This window comes from Melampsora larici-populina, assembly GCF_000204055.1.
Source record: "Melampsora larici-populina 98AG31 unplaced genomic scaffold MELLAscaffold_44, whole genome shotgun sequence".
NCBI lineage: Eukaryota > Fungi > Basidiomycota > Pucciniomycetes > Pucciniales > Melampsoraceae > Melampsora > Melampsora laricis-populina.
In genome coordinates this window covers 509084-526046 of record NW_006768808.1, presented here as the reverse complement: position 1 = coordinate 526046, position 16963 = coordinate 509084, and the positions used below count along the sequence as shown (strand labels likewise).

At 40.6% G+C, this 16963-nt stretch overlaps 5 protein-coding genes across 5 annotated transcripts; 3 read left to right on the top strand and 2 right to left on the bottom strand.

Annotated features, from left to right (window-relative positions):
- Positions 1-5027: 5027 nt before the first annotated feature.
- Positions 5028-5924, top strand: MELLADRAFT_124120 (uncharacterized protein; the record flags this gene model as incomplete). The annotated part of the gene is made up of 5 exons (XM_007414594.1): positions 5028-5102; positions 5197-5499; positions 5618-5627; positions 5715-5771; positions 5857-5924. The coding sequence occupies 5 exons, from the start codon at positions 5028-5030 to the stop codon at positions 5922-5924; spliced, it is 513 nt and encodes a 170-aa protein (XP_007414656.1).
- A 1225-nt stretch (positions 5925-7149) lies between these two features.
- On the top strand, positions 7150-8057 carry MELLADRAFT_38799 (uncharacterized protein; the record flags this gene model as incomplete). Its single annotated transcript, XM_007414595.1, has 5 exons — positions 7150-7236; positions 7372-7458; positions 7576-7644; positions 7719-7808; positions 7896-8057. 5 exons carry the CDS (start codon positions 7150-7152, stop codon positions 8055-8057), a joined length of 495 nt encoding a protein of 164 aa, XP_007414657.1.
- A 294-nt stretch (positions 8058-8351) lies between these two features.
- Positions 8352-9446, bottom strand: MELLADRAFT_110457 (uncharacterized protein; the record flags this gene model as incomplete). The annotated part of the gene is made up of 2 exons (XM_007414543.1): positions 8352-8908; positions 9005-9446. 2 exons carry the CDS (start codon positions 9444-9446, stop codon positions 8352-8354), a joined length of 999 nt encoding a protein of 332 aa, XP_007414605.1.
- Positions 9447-9799: 353 nt separating this feature from the next.
- Positions 9800-10593, top strand: MELLADRAFT_27456 (uncharacterized protein; the record flags this gene model as incomplete). The annotated part of the gene is made up of 3 exons (XM_007414596.1): positions 9800-10150; positions 10255-10384; positions 10466-10593. Coding segments are annotated over 3 exons (609 nt in total), but the record flags the coding sequence as incomplete, so codon positions are not given.
- A 2804-nt stretch (positions 10594-13397) lies between these two features.
- MELLADRAFT_110455 (uncharacterized protein) lies at positions 13398-15909 on the bottom strand (the record flags this gene model as incomplete). Its single annotated transcript, XM_007414542.1, has 5 exons — positions 13398-13469; positions 13540-14384; positions 14437-14692; positions 15143-15234; positions 15468-15909. The coding sequence occupies 5 exons, from the start codon at positions 15907-15909 to the stop codon at positions 13398-13400; spliced, it is 1707 nt and encodes a 568-aa protein (XP_007414604.1).
- Positions 15910-16963: the final 1054 nt, after the last annotated feature.

The window sequence follows — 16963 nt, the reverse complement described above, 5'->3', positions numbered from 1 at the left end:
ACATAATGAAATCAAGCCAAACCCTCGAGCAGAAGACATATGAGATCATTGCACAATCGGAAGTCCCCCGGTCTGCCAGTTACAAGCAACTGCGTAGTCACGGACCTTCTCCCGATGTGCCCTTCCTCGTTCGACAAACGCAAGATCACCTATTTGAGCACCTCGCAACCGCCCAGCTTCACCTGGCTCCGCAAACAATAAATCATGTTCTTCGGTCCAAGTATTTCCCAGATCGGCCAACATGTTGTGTAAGATTATGCAACAACGAACCCACTTGAGGATGTGTTTCATATCCGCGCGAGTGTTCAAAGCTAATCGTAAACCTTGAAGCGACGCCCAACGTGATTTGAGAATTCCAATTGCGTGCTCGTTGCGAACTCGTGATTTCGCAACACACCAATTGAATTCCTTATTGCGCTGGACTTCGGCGGCTTGCCCTTTGTAGGATGGAACCACCGTGACAGATGGATTGTAAGCTGAATCTGCTATAATATATTGATCTGAACGTGTATAAATGTCAACAATTGTGATGACCAGCTGAACCAAACTGATGACATACCTTGATCGAAGTACCTATCCGGGTGATTTGCAATCTCGGTCTTGGAATAAACCGTGCTATCACAGCATGATCCAGGCCAGCCTGCGTAAGCATATGTGATCCGCCGGTCGCAGTCACAAACTATTTGCACGTTGATTGAGTAGCGATGTTTGCGATTGAAGAAGACTTCGCCATCACAGCCAGGGCGTTGGAAAAGGGGGATTGTTGTACCGTCTACAAATCCCACACAACCAGGGAAACCCTCTCGGTCCATGACCTGCGAGATAGCTTGCCTTCTGTCTGATGTAGGCCAAGTGAGATAGGGGGCGCCTATGTCCAAGATGGCCAATATGACACGGCGTGTGCAATTGATTACCGAGCCGCGACCGACTTTGTAGTTGCGGGCAAAGCGCCCAACTGATGCGCCGTTGCCATTGCTTCCGAGCCTCTCGAGAGTAATGGCCAATTGCTTTTCAACCGGGGGCTGGCGGTGGTTGCCAGATGAGACAAAAATTGTATGCGACTTGATCAAGTCGAGTAGCGCTTGGAATCCTTCTGGGGTGGTTCGCATCGCCTGTCGGAAATCTGTGCGTCGTGAACGGAGCATGTCTCGCAAGTCAAACGGCGTTGGTAATTGCAATCGTATTCGATCATGTAGATAGCGTTTTGAAATCACGTGGGCTAGAAGGTCAGACCACTGTTGTTCTTCATCGAACAACATATCGTATGTTTCGGCCATCTCAAGGTCTGAGTCGAATAACATCTGGCCCTCTGTTGGGTTGAGGGGATTGGGTGGTTCGCCAGGTAACTGGAGATTGGATTCCATGTGAGCAACGACACTGAGGTTGGTAAGATCCCGTATGATAGCAACTCGATCGGAGATTCGGGGCATAGTGGCAGATCAAGAAACTAACAGTAAGATGGAAAGATCAAGAAAGTAACAGTACGATGGAATTGTACAAAAAGGAGTACGATGGAATTGTACAAAAAGGAGTAAATGGGTGGCTCTGTCGTGCGAACTGACTTCATCCTCATTTCAACCGCTAAACAAACCATTTTCTCGTCATCAAAAGTAAAAGCCCCCAAAAAAACCCAATCAAATGAGACGTTGGAAGCAAGAAAAAAAGAAACCAAGGCAGTTGGCCCTGACTTGGCCAAGACTTAAAACTTATAATTACGTCTTTTGGAACTTTGCAATCATGTTTTATAAGTTGCGGACCCACTTTTAAAACCAGATCGGCGCGCTGCGTGACAGGTGCTCGCGGTTCTCTTCTTGAACCGCCCTATTTGTACAAGTTGTTCATAAAAAGAATCTTTGTAAAACCAACAGATTTTGAATTTGAAATTCTAAAAAATTATACATATTTTACAACAACTTGAAATGTGTTGTAGTGTAAAAATATGTACAAACCTTTGAGTTGAAACCACCTAACAATGACCAAATGGTTGTTGATACCCAATTGCCACCTTTGCATCTATACTTCTACTTAGACAGTGTTGTTGGAATGGGCACAGGCAAGGGTAAAAGGTACCAAGATGAGACAAATTGTCCAGCTCAAGTGGAACTTGGTGGTGTCAAATACATGATTCTTTCACATGGATACTGGGCGCTTTCACATTACTGGTGTAGGGTGGTCAAGCCTATTGAAGGCATTTTAGGTGTTTGGCACTAGGACAAGCGTGAAAATGCAGGTATAGATCATCTTGAGGGGACTGATGTAATCAGCATAGCTGGTTGTTCTCCCAGCACTACCTGGTTTTTTTACTCATGTATGCCACATGAAGGCAACACAGCACATATTAAAGGTTCAATTTGTCCACCTATGAAGGCCTTTCCAAACACCCACTTGACTATTCCCTTTTCCATGCCGGCTTGTAGATTTCATTTTGGAAGAGGACTCCCCAAAGCTGATGAATCTCAAGAACCTTCAAACATATATGAAAACAAGAATAAGGACACATCAACACCAAAGATGATCCCAAGAATGCAACAGTGACCAATTTGCAACCAGGGACGTCCATCAAGGAGGAAATTGAGAATACTGTCCCAAAAGACGCAACAGCAAAGAAATCAAAACCAGGTACATCACTATTACAAAAAAATTATTCCATATTTATGTTACTTCATTTTAATTGCTAACTGATTCATTTACATAGAGTTAATGCTCAAAATTTGTATGGCCAAATCCCCAGCAGATTTCAAGGAATCAAAAGTGCTTGTTCCCAATAGAAAACCTTTGAAAGGTGATCTATGCATCAATTCATGTAGTCATCTTCAGGCTTTCAGCTGATTTTTTGTGTGTTCAACAGAAGCACCTGAGAAAGCCAAATGGAAAGGCCAGGTCATTGTTGAAGATGAGCCCATCAAGGAGGCTAATGTGGTAGTATCAGAAGTAAAATCCAGAGTAAAGCAACAACAACACATGTGATGAGAGATATGAATAGCTTTTCATTTTTACTCTTTCTCTCATCTGTATACCAGTTGTCTTTTTGTTATCATACTATTCTATTTTGCTCTTTTAATTTAATCTTTGCTTTTACAAGGCTTAATTCTTCATGACCTTTAATTATTTGTTTGCTTTTTTGTGTAATACAAAAAATTGATGTAAAAGTACTGGCAGTGTAAATTTACATCCCACATGTCGTGGTTCTGATTTTTGTACTGCATCTTTTTACACAGACTTTCCCGGTGTGAAGCACCCCTGTGTGAAAGTCAGTTTTATCAGGCAAACTGATACATTTATGCTGGGATTTATTTACACCGGGGCAGGCTGTGTAGTTGCCCCTGTGTAAAAATGTATGCTCAGATGGGTTCCACATTTTTAAACCAAAATTTGAAAACAGGAATACTTTACATGGGAAAAGAAAATGTAAAACAAGTATAAAATCAAATGATTGGGGCCTATTTTTGTAATTTTATACCAACCCTGCTTTACAGTGAGGTAGGCTGTGTAAAGAGCTAGGTTGGTTTAAAATTTCCCTTCCCCTTAGAAAATTAACATCAAGTTTGAATCAATTCAAGAGTGTGGGCTTGTTCTCAATCAATTCAAGTCACATCAATCTAGAAACACAATGAGAATTCCATTGGCTGATCATAGGCCACATTTTTATTTGTATTTGTTATGTACCACAAAGGATTGACAATCAATTTTGATTCAATCAAAGATTTTGGACTATATTGATTGAAAAGAATTAAGATTTGATCCATGGAATGAAAAACAAAGTGTTACCACAGTCAGATCTTTTTAGCTCTACAAAAATATTGGTGATCTTCTTTTGCTTTCAATTGGTGGTTCAACACAAGCCAAGTCATCTTTTAAAGATTTCTCTTGGGTATGCATAGGGAGTACAAAGTAGACTTTGTGGGAATTGATACTCATTCCTTGCTTTGGAATCTGCTTTAGAGCGGCTGTAGACTTTGCAAGACTGAATTGACTATGCAAAAACAAGAGGGAGAGGCCTGAAAAAGTACAACATCATGATTACCTGAGAATTAATCCATGTAATGAAAAATCAAGTGTTACCATAGTCATATCTTGTTAGCTCTTCAAAAGTATTGGTGATCTTCTTTTGCTTTCAATTGGTGGTTCAACACAAGCCAAGTCATTTTTTAAGGATTTCTCTTGGGTATGCATAGGGAGTACAAATTGGACTTTGTGGGAATTGATACTCATTCCTTGCTTTGGAATCTGCTTTAGAGTGGCTGTAGACTTTGCAAGACTGAGTTGACTATGCAAAAACAAGAGGGAGAGGCCTGAAAAAGTACAACATCATGATTATCAGCTCAGACCTTATCCTTCTCCTGTCCTACCAGAAATGACATTCAATGATTTACACGCTGCTGCATATCAGGTGACAGCTGGTGCTCTGGTCTTTAGCAGGATTGGTGCACGGAAAAAATATCTTGAATCTTTGTGTAAAACTGTTGCTAGCCTATCAGGCTCTTCAGTTTATTTAGAACTGGAATAGACTGATCTTTGTCTAAATCTCTTCAACAGAAGGACTTTGGACAAAGTGGGGTTTATGGATAAATAGATTTCCTTTTGAAACCGGACAAACATATTCCCCATTTTGTATAAAGCCATCCAAACATAGCAAAAACTCTTTAAGACGCTGAGACCACAAATCTCTGAGCACACGGAAGGGTCTCAAGGTTTGTCCGAATTGACGCAATGGGGTGGCTAACGCCACACCTGCTACTGACGCCACCTCTGAAGTCCCTTCCACCACGTCCCCCACCACGCCTCATGGAGGTCAGGGCATCTACATATGTATTATCTCTCACCACTCTCTGACACATAAGAGGGCGCCTGTCATCTTAATCCCACCGGTTTGTAGAAACCATACCCACCTCACTTCAGGCTCAGAAATATATCGTGCTGATCAACTCGCTCCCAAATATTGAAAAGGTACTAGTTACATATGTTATTTTCTTGGCTTTATTTCAGCGTGATAGCCTAACTATATCGACATCTTTGTCAGCTGCAAGATGCCGAATTCCCAAGCAAATCTTTCGAAAGTTTTCTTCTTATGGCTTTTTATTGCTACCATGAGTCTTGAAGTGGTCAGTTGAAGAATCCTTTCAATTATTCTGTTGTCCAAGCGATACACAAATATCACACTGACCTTTTTCGATCTTTTTGGCATGTGGGTTTCAGTCTAGCAGAGCACCCGCGAAATATTTTGTTAGATGGCGAACTCCTGCCGGTGCCGTCTCAATCCCTCGTGGTGAAGCAGAATTCACATTAAAACGAGAGAGTAAATGCAATATAGCAGATAAAGACGAAAACTTCGGTGCAAAATTTTCCCCCAGCGAACCAACTAATTGGCATTTAAAAATGACTCACGCGAAAGATACACCATCCACCGACCAGAAGGGTCGTTGCCAAGCAAGGAGTAAAGCTACCCTGGAGCTCAGTGATCCCGATGGACTAATAAAAATCCACATCCGACTCAATCAGGCGAGTCGGCACACTTTCAACTTTGACTTACACCATCGCCATGGCAGTTCAGCTGACCCTCCTTCAATGTGACACTTTCTGTTTTGATCATCCCACCCTTCTCACTTGCCATTTTCAGTTGTGTTCCGGTAAGCTCTCCTATTTGATCATCACACTCATCTGATCTAAACAAGAAAGAGGAAGGACCAAATTTGATGATTTACGTGTATATGTAGATGAAACATGCGATGTCGACGATCTTAGTGGACAATTTTCATGTGGCGTTATAAAAAGTAGGAATATTGCACGAATTAAAATGAGGGATGAGACTACTGATGACTTATTTCATTCACTTTGAATTATATTACGATATCAAAGCCACGGAATACTCCCCTGTGTTTTTCTCAGTCAATCTTGGCCAAGAGGCTAGGTGTGAAGGACCATAAATCGTTGTCCAAACATGAAAAAAATCCACATTACTATTGATTTTTTAAATTTATTTTATATTGGCTTCATGTCCTTTTTCATTGGTTCAAAACCCAAGTTTCATCGGTTTCTTGGAGTCTCCTACTAAACAGAGCCAATTTAAATCAAGACTGATATCTACATACATCAGATATAGTTTTGTATAGACAATCAAGATCGGGCTTGAATCACTCTGGCAATGTGTGCTTGGTTTCAATAAACACAAGTGGCATGAATTTAGCTTTGTATATTTACAATCAGAATTAAACTGGCTCATCATGGCCAACAGTCTTGTTCCTATTTTTTCTGCTTTGAGCTGGCTATGAGAAGCTGAGTTGACTGTCTGTGTGGACCAGTCGATGTTTGTGTCAAGTCCTTGATCGTGAGGCGCGCAACTCATTTCAATCTCGCGGCTTCCTAGTCAAAGCCTTTTTGGTCATTTGACGTGTAGAATACATTGCTTATCCCAAAACATTAGCTGGGTTCACGTCGGCCAAAAAGTGCCTAAAATTTCATGCACTTTAGCCTCCCAACCTTCAAAATTTATTTTTGCACAAAATAGATTGCTAGGAATATGCTTCCCAGGTGGGGCTATTTGACAGTGTGATCAAAATTCACAATTTATAAGTAGAATTTTGATGCAGGGAAAGTGGTATTTCAGGCATTTTTCTTACTTGAATCCGGCTATTCTATCATACTTCCCATAGTGCTATTGTGATGCCTATCACGCTTCAGCCAACCTGTTACCTGACAGCACGCTCTATCTCACACGTCGTCAAAGATAACAACGAATTGGATCACCAGAAAAGTGCGAGTGGCACGAAAATCAAAATATCATGATCGCCATCTAAGGGATGCTCGTCATTTTTTCCCAAAGATCCAAGTTCCAGAAACTTGACAGAGGCTCAAATGATTGATTTACACGCTGCTGCAGGTCACATCCCACCTGACATGTACGTGACAGGCTCGTCCGGTCACGTGACTGGTCCAGGAGTCAGTGTAATGTAATATGCTTATAACAAATTATATCAACCCAACAATAACATCATCTCGTTCTACACTTCATCGGCGCGTGAGACCGCCGAGATATGATCACAAAGCATCGATTCACACCTCCTTCTCAAAACCTTTTCTTGAACTGGAATTCACTCGAGTTTTTTTGTCGAAAATAATGTCAATTCGATCAATATCATAAAAACCAAAATCATGAATCCAAATCAAAAATCAGCTGTAGTTTTAGAAACCACAATGGGAATCATCGAATTAGAATTATATTGGGATCATGCACCAAAAGTAAGTTCTTTTCAACCCACAAATCTTACCCCTCCCAAAAAACTTCACATTTTTCGAAATGACTGATTTTTGGAAACTTTTCATTAATCTGATGGTTCACAATTGGATAAATTTTTGGAATGGGGGGACAAAAAGACGTGTAAGAATTTTAGTGAATTAGCTAAAAGAGGTTATTATAATGGTACAATCTTTCATAGAGTTATAGCAGATTTCATGGCACAAGTAAGTCAAGATTCGTTTTTTTTGTTCGATTACGAAACTCTTGAATATTTTAAGAAGACTCCAAATGAAAACGAAACCTTGATTTTTATTTCTCTTTTCTTTGGGATATGTGGATAGGGTGGTGATCCGACTGGTACAGGTAGAGGTGGTAAATCGATTTATGGTGATAAATTTGAAGACGAAATCGTAAATCAACATCAACTTTGATCTCTTGGTTTTTCAAAACTGATCTTTTTGATTCTTCTTTATATCCTACATAGCATCCTCAATTACGTTTTACAGGCGCAGGAATTTTAGCAATGGCCAATTCAGGTCCCAACACAAATGGATCTCAATTCTTTTTAACATTAGTTAAGCATCCCCGAAACTCATCCCTTCCTTTTGTCTACTGTATCCATTAACCGTTTATTTTGTTATTCCGTTTTTGGTTTATAAAGGCTCCAACCCCTCATTTAGATAGAAGACATACGATCTTTGGAAGGATCAATAGAGGTATGAAAGTATTAGAAAGACTTGGTGCAGTTACAGTTGATTCAGAAGATAGACCAAGAGAACCTGTCAAGATCATTCGTACTCAAATCTTGGAACAAAGTTCATAGAAAAAGATTGTAATTAACAAAAAAAACACGGTTGAAGTTTAGGTGATTGGGTTTGAAAGTTGTATTCAAAGTGGAATGGAGGTTTCCTTGAGGGATTGGCGAATGATTTGTATTCCATTTAATCAAGCATGTGAACGTTGTTATGATCGAAGTGACTTTTGAAAACTGTCTTGATAGGTATAAGATAAGTTCGAATTCAAAGTGGGAACAAAATAGGATTGTAAATAGTTGCATAAACAAAGTACGTCAAAAAACAGTAGTCAAATCGATCATGAAAAGAATAACGTCCAAGTTTCAAGTGAGTCTAATAGAATTCGCACCACTAGATTGAGGTCTACCTTTAAATCTAGAAGATTTAGAAGAATGAGTAACTGTACTAGCACCTGGACCAGAACTCGATTTAGATCCCCAATTCGCTTTTCCTTCCTCAAGCCCAGCCTCTTCGGATTTCTTTTTGCTCCCAAACTTAACGGTCACATCTTCTTCACCAGGTTCTAAAGCTTCAAGTCCATACTTCAATCTTTTCTCTGTGATCTCTTTCAAATTCTTCTCTATCCGTTTCTCACGTTGTTTATTTAATCTTTCTTTTGATACTTCGATTTTCTTTAATCTACTTTCTGATTTACCTCCTCCTCCGGCCGTTAATTCTATATTGATCTTTCTGGATTTCTTTTGATTTTCTTGTCCTGTTGATTCACAATTCATCGGTGTATGATGTAATCTTAAGGCTTTTTGTAATGCAGCTGAGGTTTTAAATTCGACAAATCCACATCCTTTAGTTGCATTTGTGGGTTGTCCAGTTTCGTTCTTGGTCGATTTATGTGTCATTAATCGTACTTCTGGTTCTTCCTCTATTGATTCATCCAAATCAAACCCATATCATCAGATTAAATAAATGAATATTTTCGCAAATAAAAAAGAATTGAGATCGGTATAGGAAAACGTACCACAATGTTCTAAGAAAAATGATGTGAGTTTTTCACTCGTCATATCAAATGGTAAATTTCCAACAAACAAAATCAATTTCGATGATTTTTTGATTTTCTCTTCTTCATATTTTCTAGCTTGTGCTGCTTTTTTTCGTTTTCTTCTTATAGCTGCTGCTCCTATCACTTTATCTCCTTCTTCTCCTTCTTCTTCTTCATTTGTTTTATTAGTTTTCGAAGTCGAAGTATTATCTTCTCGTTTTCGTTTATTTGATTTGATAATCTTTTCTGATTTATCTTTTGTTTCTTTGGTTGATTTGGATGGTATGATCGGTTCATTTTCTTCTTCATCTGCTTCTGGAAATGCTGATGGTTCTTCTAGGATTGCTTTTCCTTTCTTTTTGGTTCTGAAGGCTGCTGCTTTTTGCTGTTTTTTGGTTAATTTGATGGGTTTTTCTGACATTTTGGAAAGTAATTGGTGAAGTTGAAGTTGAATGAAAATAGTTTCTGTGCTTGAGTCAATAAAACTTTTTACAGAAGAATCGAATCAAAATGACATGTTACATGTGCTGACTCCTGACTCCTGAGTAGATTACATATAGTGTTACATGTCGTACATTTACATACCACCTGATATTGGGCCTTTGGCTGAGCCTGAGGCTTCACTGGCCCACCTTCAGCTGTTCATTCGAATATTAGATTCGAGTTCAACTTCAAGAATCAAGAATGACTGATTACTTTTGTCCACCACCACCTTTCAAACCAAGTAATCGACCTTCTCATTCAACTGCAGGTGATACTAACATACCACAACAACAATGGATCTGGTCACTTCAATCACTCAAACATACGCCATCTCAAAAACAAGGAATGTCATGGCAAACCGAATCACACGAAAGAAGTAGAGCAGTTTATTGGATGGTACAAGCTGCAATCTCATTAGCATTACCTCAGATCATCATAGCAACAGCAGCTACGTATTTACATCGATTTTATATGAGAAAATCATTACAGAAATATCCTACTAAAGAAATCAGTGCAACGGCTTTCTTTTTGGCAACTAAAGTGGAAGAAGTACCAAGGAAATTGGAATATGTTGTCAAAGAATATCTTAAACTTGGTACTGACTCTCAGTCGGAGAACTCGAATGGTTCGGAAGATCCAAAAGTAGATTAAATCACACTTCATTTACCTGTTTGTATTCTTTAACTTTTGGATATTTCTGCTTACTGATCGCGCCATTAACCCTTCTAAACTGGTTGGATTTTTAGGATTTTGAACGGTTGAAACATCATATACTATATTATGAAGATATTTTACTTCGAACGCTTTGTTTCGATTTGGCTGTCGATCATCCTTATTTACCTCTGATTCATACTGTCAAGGATTTTCATGTAAAGTGTCTCGAAGCTGCAAGTTCGACTACATCTGTGAATTCTTATACACCTTCGGCTTTTATCGATTTCTCTAATTCGATGAAAGCTAGATCGATGGCTCAATCTGCTTGGTCATTTGTGAATGATTCGTTAATGACAACTTTATGTATCACCACGAATCCTTCGGTGGTCGCTGCCGCTGCTTTTCTCATTGCTCTCTCACATCGTGCTATCGAAGGTTCTTCACTCGAATCAGATCTGAATCATGAATCCAACTCGATTGATCAAAATGATCCTCAAGCGATTCCTCTTTTGGCCGATATCGATCGTTTAGTTAGACCCTCTGCGCCAGGAATCGCCTATCCATACGAGCCATGGTGGAAATCATTTGGAGCTGAAACCCTAGCTGAAGTTCATGGTCGGTCGCGTCTGCTTTCGCTGATCACCCTTCATCTTAATCGAAGTATTTGATTGCCTGATCACGCGACTTTCTCACACAGATGCAGCAAACACCATACTAGAACAATACAATGATTCAGTTGCACCTCGTGTCCTCAAACAAGTCCAAAAGGTATGTCTACCTTTGGACACTTATCATTCAAGCTTGAAAACTCATCTTCTCCGCTAACATGGATTCTGTATCTGCGTATTACATTAGATCCCTGGCCTTATTCGATCATCTGGCTCCTCACAGCTCTGGTGTCCTACGCCTGGATTGGAAACTGAAGCAAAGCCTGATATTGATATTGACGGCAAGTCTGATATCGGTGCTACTGACTTCAAGTCTGATATTGGAGGTGCCGATGCCAAGTCTGATATTGGAGCTGCGGCTGCAAATTCTGAAATTGGCACTGACATCAAGCCTGATACGGTTGCCGATTATGCTACAAACCCTACTGGTCTGGTATCAGATGATACGACTCAGCCCATCGATGTACCACTCTCGGCTGTATCAAACACAGAGAATCTAGAACCCAGCACCACCCCATTATTTAGTCCTGCTGGAGCAAATCCGATAGAAACATCAAATGAAACTGAAACAACAACTAACCAATCTTTTCAAGAAGAATCGATACGAAAAAGACCCAGAACATTAAGTGAAGGAGTTTTATCATTACCTTCACCAAACAAACATATCAAAACTGAACATCCTATTACAACCCATGAGGATTTGGTATTTAAGGAAGATCAAGAGGTGGATGGAGAATTAGCTTCTTCTGATATGCAAATAGATATGAAGATGAGCACTCCTGGATCACAAGATGGTGAAGAGATGAAGTCAAATCAAAGTATAAAAAACGAAGTGGGTGAGGAAAAAGTCGAAAGCTTAAATCAAAGTACGAGGATGGAAGATGGTGAAGTGGCTTAAACTTCTTTGGAAAGAAAAAAATGGTTAAGATTTTTCATAAGTAGGTCAACAAAACTTGGTTTGTTTTGTTTCGATTTTTTCTTCGGTTGGTTGGTGAGATCACTTGATCATTGGATTTTGGTTATTTTGTTCAAATTTTGAATTGAAAAGACGTGTTTATTAGAATTAGAAATTGGAAAATGTTTTATCAGTCAAAAAACATTTATTGAATTGGATTGGAATTGATTTCATTGATTTAAGAATGAACAAGTAATTGATCTGGATTGAAACAGATCCATCACTGTTTTGTTTCTTGGTATCTTTCACTTTTGTTTGAATCTCTTACAGATGGATTGAATATATTCTTCTTTGATTGTTAGGGATTGCATGCTGTGGACTTCTTCTCTTAAACTCTTTCCATTGTCATAAATCACCCCAATTCTCTTTTTTTTCTATCCTCCTCATAAACCTCATTACAAGCAACTTTCAAAAAAGTATCTACATAGTGTCAATAAAACTGCTTATTGAAGAAACACTTGTATGTCCATCCCACTACATCCGTTAAGAACATTCATTTTGGATCAAAGAGCTTTTGCAATGGAACAAGATAATCAGGGGACTATTCAGCCTTGATGTATACTCAAGTCAGCTGATTTGTGCTCCAAAACTATGCCAGAAATCAAAACAGCACATCATAAATTGATCAGTGTATTGAGCTCCAGAATCTTTAGGTTGAATATGTTATATGGTGCACAAGGTAGAGGTTAAATGTGAGTAACATTAGTTCTTGGTGTGTTAAATCAACCAGCCCCTATGATAATTATCAAAGGTTGGTCAAGAGTATATATAAAAACTACCATTTTCTGAAAGAACAACAACTGGAAGCATTGTAGAAAAACAACATAAAATTCATTGGCCAATTTAATTCAAGAGTCAAAGAATTTTCACGGGGTCATAGTGTTGGTGACATGCATCTAATCAGTAGACTTGATGGCTTGCACTGGAAATGTGTAAGCCGCGCCCCATAGATCAAAGGGACCTGGATGAGCACCAGAATAATGTGATGTCTGACCACACATCTTCCAAGAAATACTAGCTTCCTAACACACCGCTCATTGATTTTCAAGTCTTAGCGTCTTGCCGTGTCCAAAGTTTGAGCTCCAAGGACGTCTTGATTATTCAATTTCCAAGAGCTACAAGAATTCTCACTGAGCAAGATTATGCCACGCAGAACTCACTTTATTGCGAAAGATGATATACAAGGCAAACTTGATACAAAAATGGTTTCAAAAGTCATGATAAAAGAAACATAACGTATTGATGATACAGGCATAAGATAGTTTGAAAATCCATTCCTCAGGAACAGCTTTTGGAAAAAAAAAGACGGGACCCAGTGTTTGACAAGCCCGAAAGCAAGAAGTAGAAACGGACAAGCAAATTGAGACCATGAAGTATCAGAGGGTATCGAAGTTTTTTTCTTTGAAAGGTGATTGCATATTTCTCAAATTATTATTTTGCATTCTAAAGCATTTTCTTTTACCAACAAACAAAAGTACTATAGATCGTAGGTGTAAAAATGAAACACTGTCAACTCAAGTCTCTCTGATTTTTTCTGTTCAAGTTGAGGGCACAACAGAAATCAGCTTACACAAATATTTTCTAATTTCTTCAAGACGGACACATGTTCGTTTCATTCAATCATCTCGATCGTCTCAATGTCGTAGTCTTCATTATCACTAACAACAGCCGGAAAACGATGGTACTAAAAGTGAAAAATAAACTGTCAGAAATTGTGAAGTCACAGAATCAATTCGCAAGCATCATTGACATACGCATTGATTGTCTTGCTGGCTCCATGTCGTTAACTCTTCCTCGTCATCATCATATTCATCATCATCAAATTCTTCGGCCCATTCATCCAAGCAAGGCGGTTGAAGCCGCGAGTAAAGTGCAGTCTGTGCCATTTCAAGATTCAAATTGATCTGTTCGACCAAGGCAATTGCTTCACGTTGGTCATCGGTCATGAGCCGAGGAGGTGAGTTTCGACCAGCTGGCCATCGTACAAGAGTATCATTCGAGAGGCGATAGCTATGTTTGGAGGCCAGGGGGTTTACATCCTCGGAAGCACGAAGCCAAGGTCCCGCCGGATGGGGCCAGTTTCGAGATCCCAGGGTCGGAACAGCCAGATGGCAGTGGTCAGGCTCGTCAGACTTGGGAGAGAATAGCACATAGCGCTCGTCGTCTTCCGGCGTGGTGATCGTGATGGTGGGCAGAAGGTTCGGGCTTTGGACCGCGCACTCAGCCAGAGAACGAGTTTGGCGAAGAGGTCGAACAAAGGACATATCAGAAGCTTGGCGGAGTGGGAAATTACTTTGTTTACGACCTCGCATAGGCTCAAAGATCACTGTGGTTCTCGAGTTGATGTCCATGATCCGGGCAAAGTTGCTATGCGATCTTTGACTAGATTCAAGAGACGAGCGAGTAGGAGACGAAAGGCGTGAGCTGAGGGTGCTTGTTGAGCTCATTAACTTGTTCTGGACCAGCTCAGGGGAAGACTGAAGGGCTCGTTTGAGATTGGTCAACAGAGTAGGATTCTTTGACGGCTCCATGCCCACCTCGGGCTCGGGCGCATCAGATGATGATGTAAAACTTTTTCTTTGGAAGCGTTGCTTGATAGCTTTCAGAAAACCAAAGGGTTTCATCGGCATTAATTTCTTCTCCATTCGTACCTGCATCGTATATCTGTGACGAGACCGCGTGTAAATAAAAGGAGTTAGGCTCGCGTATGTTGCCTAAATTTTGATCGACGAGACTGTGGGGCGTTGAAAGGCGCTGACGTGAAGCCGCTCGACGATGTAAAAGATTTAGTGGGAGGTTCTGGAGTTTTTGGCCCCAATGAAGTTTTTGAGATAAAGCGATCGGTATGAAAGGAAGTGAAGCAAGATGGAAGTTACGATTGATGGGAGGCTTTACTAAGATTCTGTGCTACAAAGTCATACTGGCAAGGCGTCAAAGTAGGAATTCTAATACTGAAGGTGACCTAAGTAGACGGCGCTCCCCGAGAACATAAAAAAGTGGGACAGTGCTCTTCAGAGAGATTGAAGAAAGCTGTATGTATAATAAAGCAAGACCGGCTAGATAAAAGTAGGAATCTACAGTGTTTGAAGATGACTTTGACAAGTTCTAATACGCGTCGAATCCTGTGTGTTAAGCACGTGTTAAGACTCCTTTATTTAACTATCTTTGTCACTCTAGCTCCTTTAAGACAAGAAGTCATCAATAATCGCCGATGACGTCGGTTTGGGGGGATGAAAATTAATTCGAATCTAATCGGAAGATTGCAAAAGGTTAATCGCATAATTGAGTTCAAGAGTGTAAATGTGCGTGAAGCTGAAGCAAAGCTATAAAAAGAAGGCGGGGAGGGAAATTGCTCACATCAACAGCGATGAATCGAAGTAGCCCCACCGGGTCAGGAGTGAATCCCAAGAGTCGATGTTCTGTTGGGTTTAAAAGGGTGCCACTGACAGCTATGAAGTATTCAAAGAGACAGCAGCACCGTTCGATGTTGCCAATTGTAGCTATGGGTCAAATGTGAGTGAATGCTGAGTTGAAGAGACAAGGAGGTTTGCGATGGCCACACGGTCTCTTATTTATAGGCTTCACCGCCAACCCCCGATTGTCTCTCCAAGACTTCAGAGAATTTCCAAAAATAGCTGGGTTTGAAAAGCTCCCCAGGTGAGGCTTTCAGAAATTTACGAACGTGGGGCAGCGCACACAACAGATGAGGAGGTACGCGATATGTTTATTGCCGCATTGATTTGCTGGGTGAGCTTTCGCGCCAAAACGGGGGGCGCATGCACCTCACCCTCAAAAAATTCTATACCTCGGCAGTTACCCAGGCTAGGTCGCTCAGCATTATTCGGGGCCATCAGGAAGGAGATGATTAGCCTTTGAAGCTCGCCGGTAGAGTATCTTGGATTCTTGGCATTACTTGAGTGGAAGGGCAAACACCGGCTTGATGAGTCATTGGGATGTGGGGTCTTGGAGAGCACGTGGTCAAGATTACCAGTGCAAGACTTCAAACTTGAAGTCGGCCAGCTTGTGCTGAGCTCTCTTGGCATGAATGCTGCATTAGTCCAACGGAATTTGGGGTAGACGCGGGGTAAGCCACATCCCAGAATCCAGGTCTTAAATGGTGTCATCACCTATCATTACATATTCAACTTCCCAATGTGTCCCTGCCCCAAAACCGAGTTCATCGATGATCATTCACCGAGCATTTCGATTGGTTAAGATAATTACTTTGGTCATTTATGGAAGTTGTTCGGATCGATCGGATTGCAATATTCCACATATGTTCTCCAAAGTTTTTGATCGAGCTGAGCATGATTGGCTATGACGAGCGACAACAAAGCTAAGTACCCAATACTCCTGAATCTTAAACATCACACCTCGAATAACCGGCTTTGGCTCTGATTCAAAAACACTTTGCACTTGATATTCCACTTACCAAACGACCACCCTAGTGGTCTATTGGGTTAAGACAAAGCAGCGCCTGAAGGCGTCTGATCCAATGGAGATCCCGCCAGCAGCTTCTTAAGTCCTTGATCACGATCATGCCCGACAAGTAGATGATATCAAATCAGCTAGTGAAAGCCTTGTTTAGTTGGATATGCCGTGACATTGCTGTGCTGAGCCGCGCGTGAAGTTGGCGATATCTTGATGCGTTCCGTCTGGATCGGGCGTTACGAATCAGAATTTAATGAACATAAGTGTGTTATGGGGGTGTTTGTTGACCCTGAAATGAATTGACTGCTTTGACGCCATATCCAAGGCAATTGCCATCCAAGCACAATCTTTTGATGCGGGGTTACAGTGCTGAACAAAACATTTCTCATACACATGAAGGGGCGGTATACTTAGAGTGCAGTTGCACTGAAATTTTATGGATCGCTGATGCCAGACGAGATGTCTCCAGAACAAATTACAAAGCTAGACCTAGCTCAACAACTCAATGAGATCATACTTGAGACAAGCAGTGTGAAAGCAGAAGAGATAGAGAGGGTTCAAATATTTGGACATGAAGCTCATACTTACTTGGACAAATCCATCAGAAGTTTTATGAGCACAGAATCACACGAAAATGGCCACTGTCTTGAGACTCTCATCTGAATCACTAGAAATCAATCTTGTATTTTCTACAGTCCCAGCTAAGCATTCTTCAAGGGCCTTTCAGAACTCCTTAAATCAGAGTAG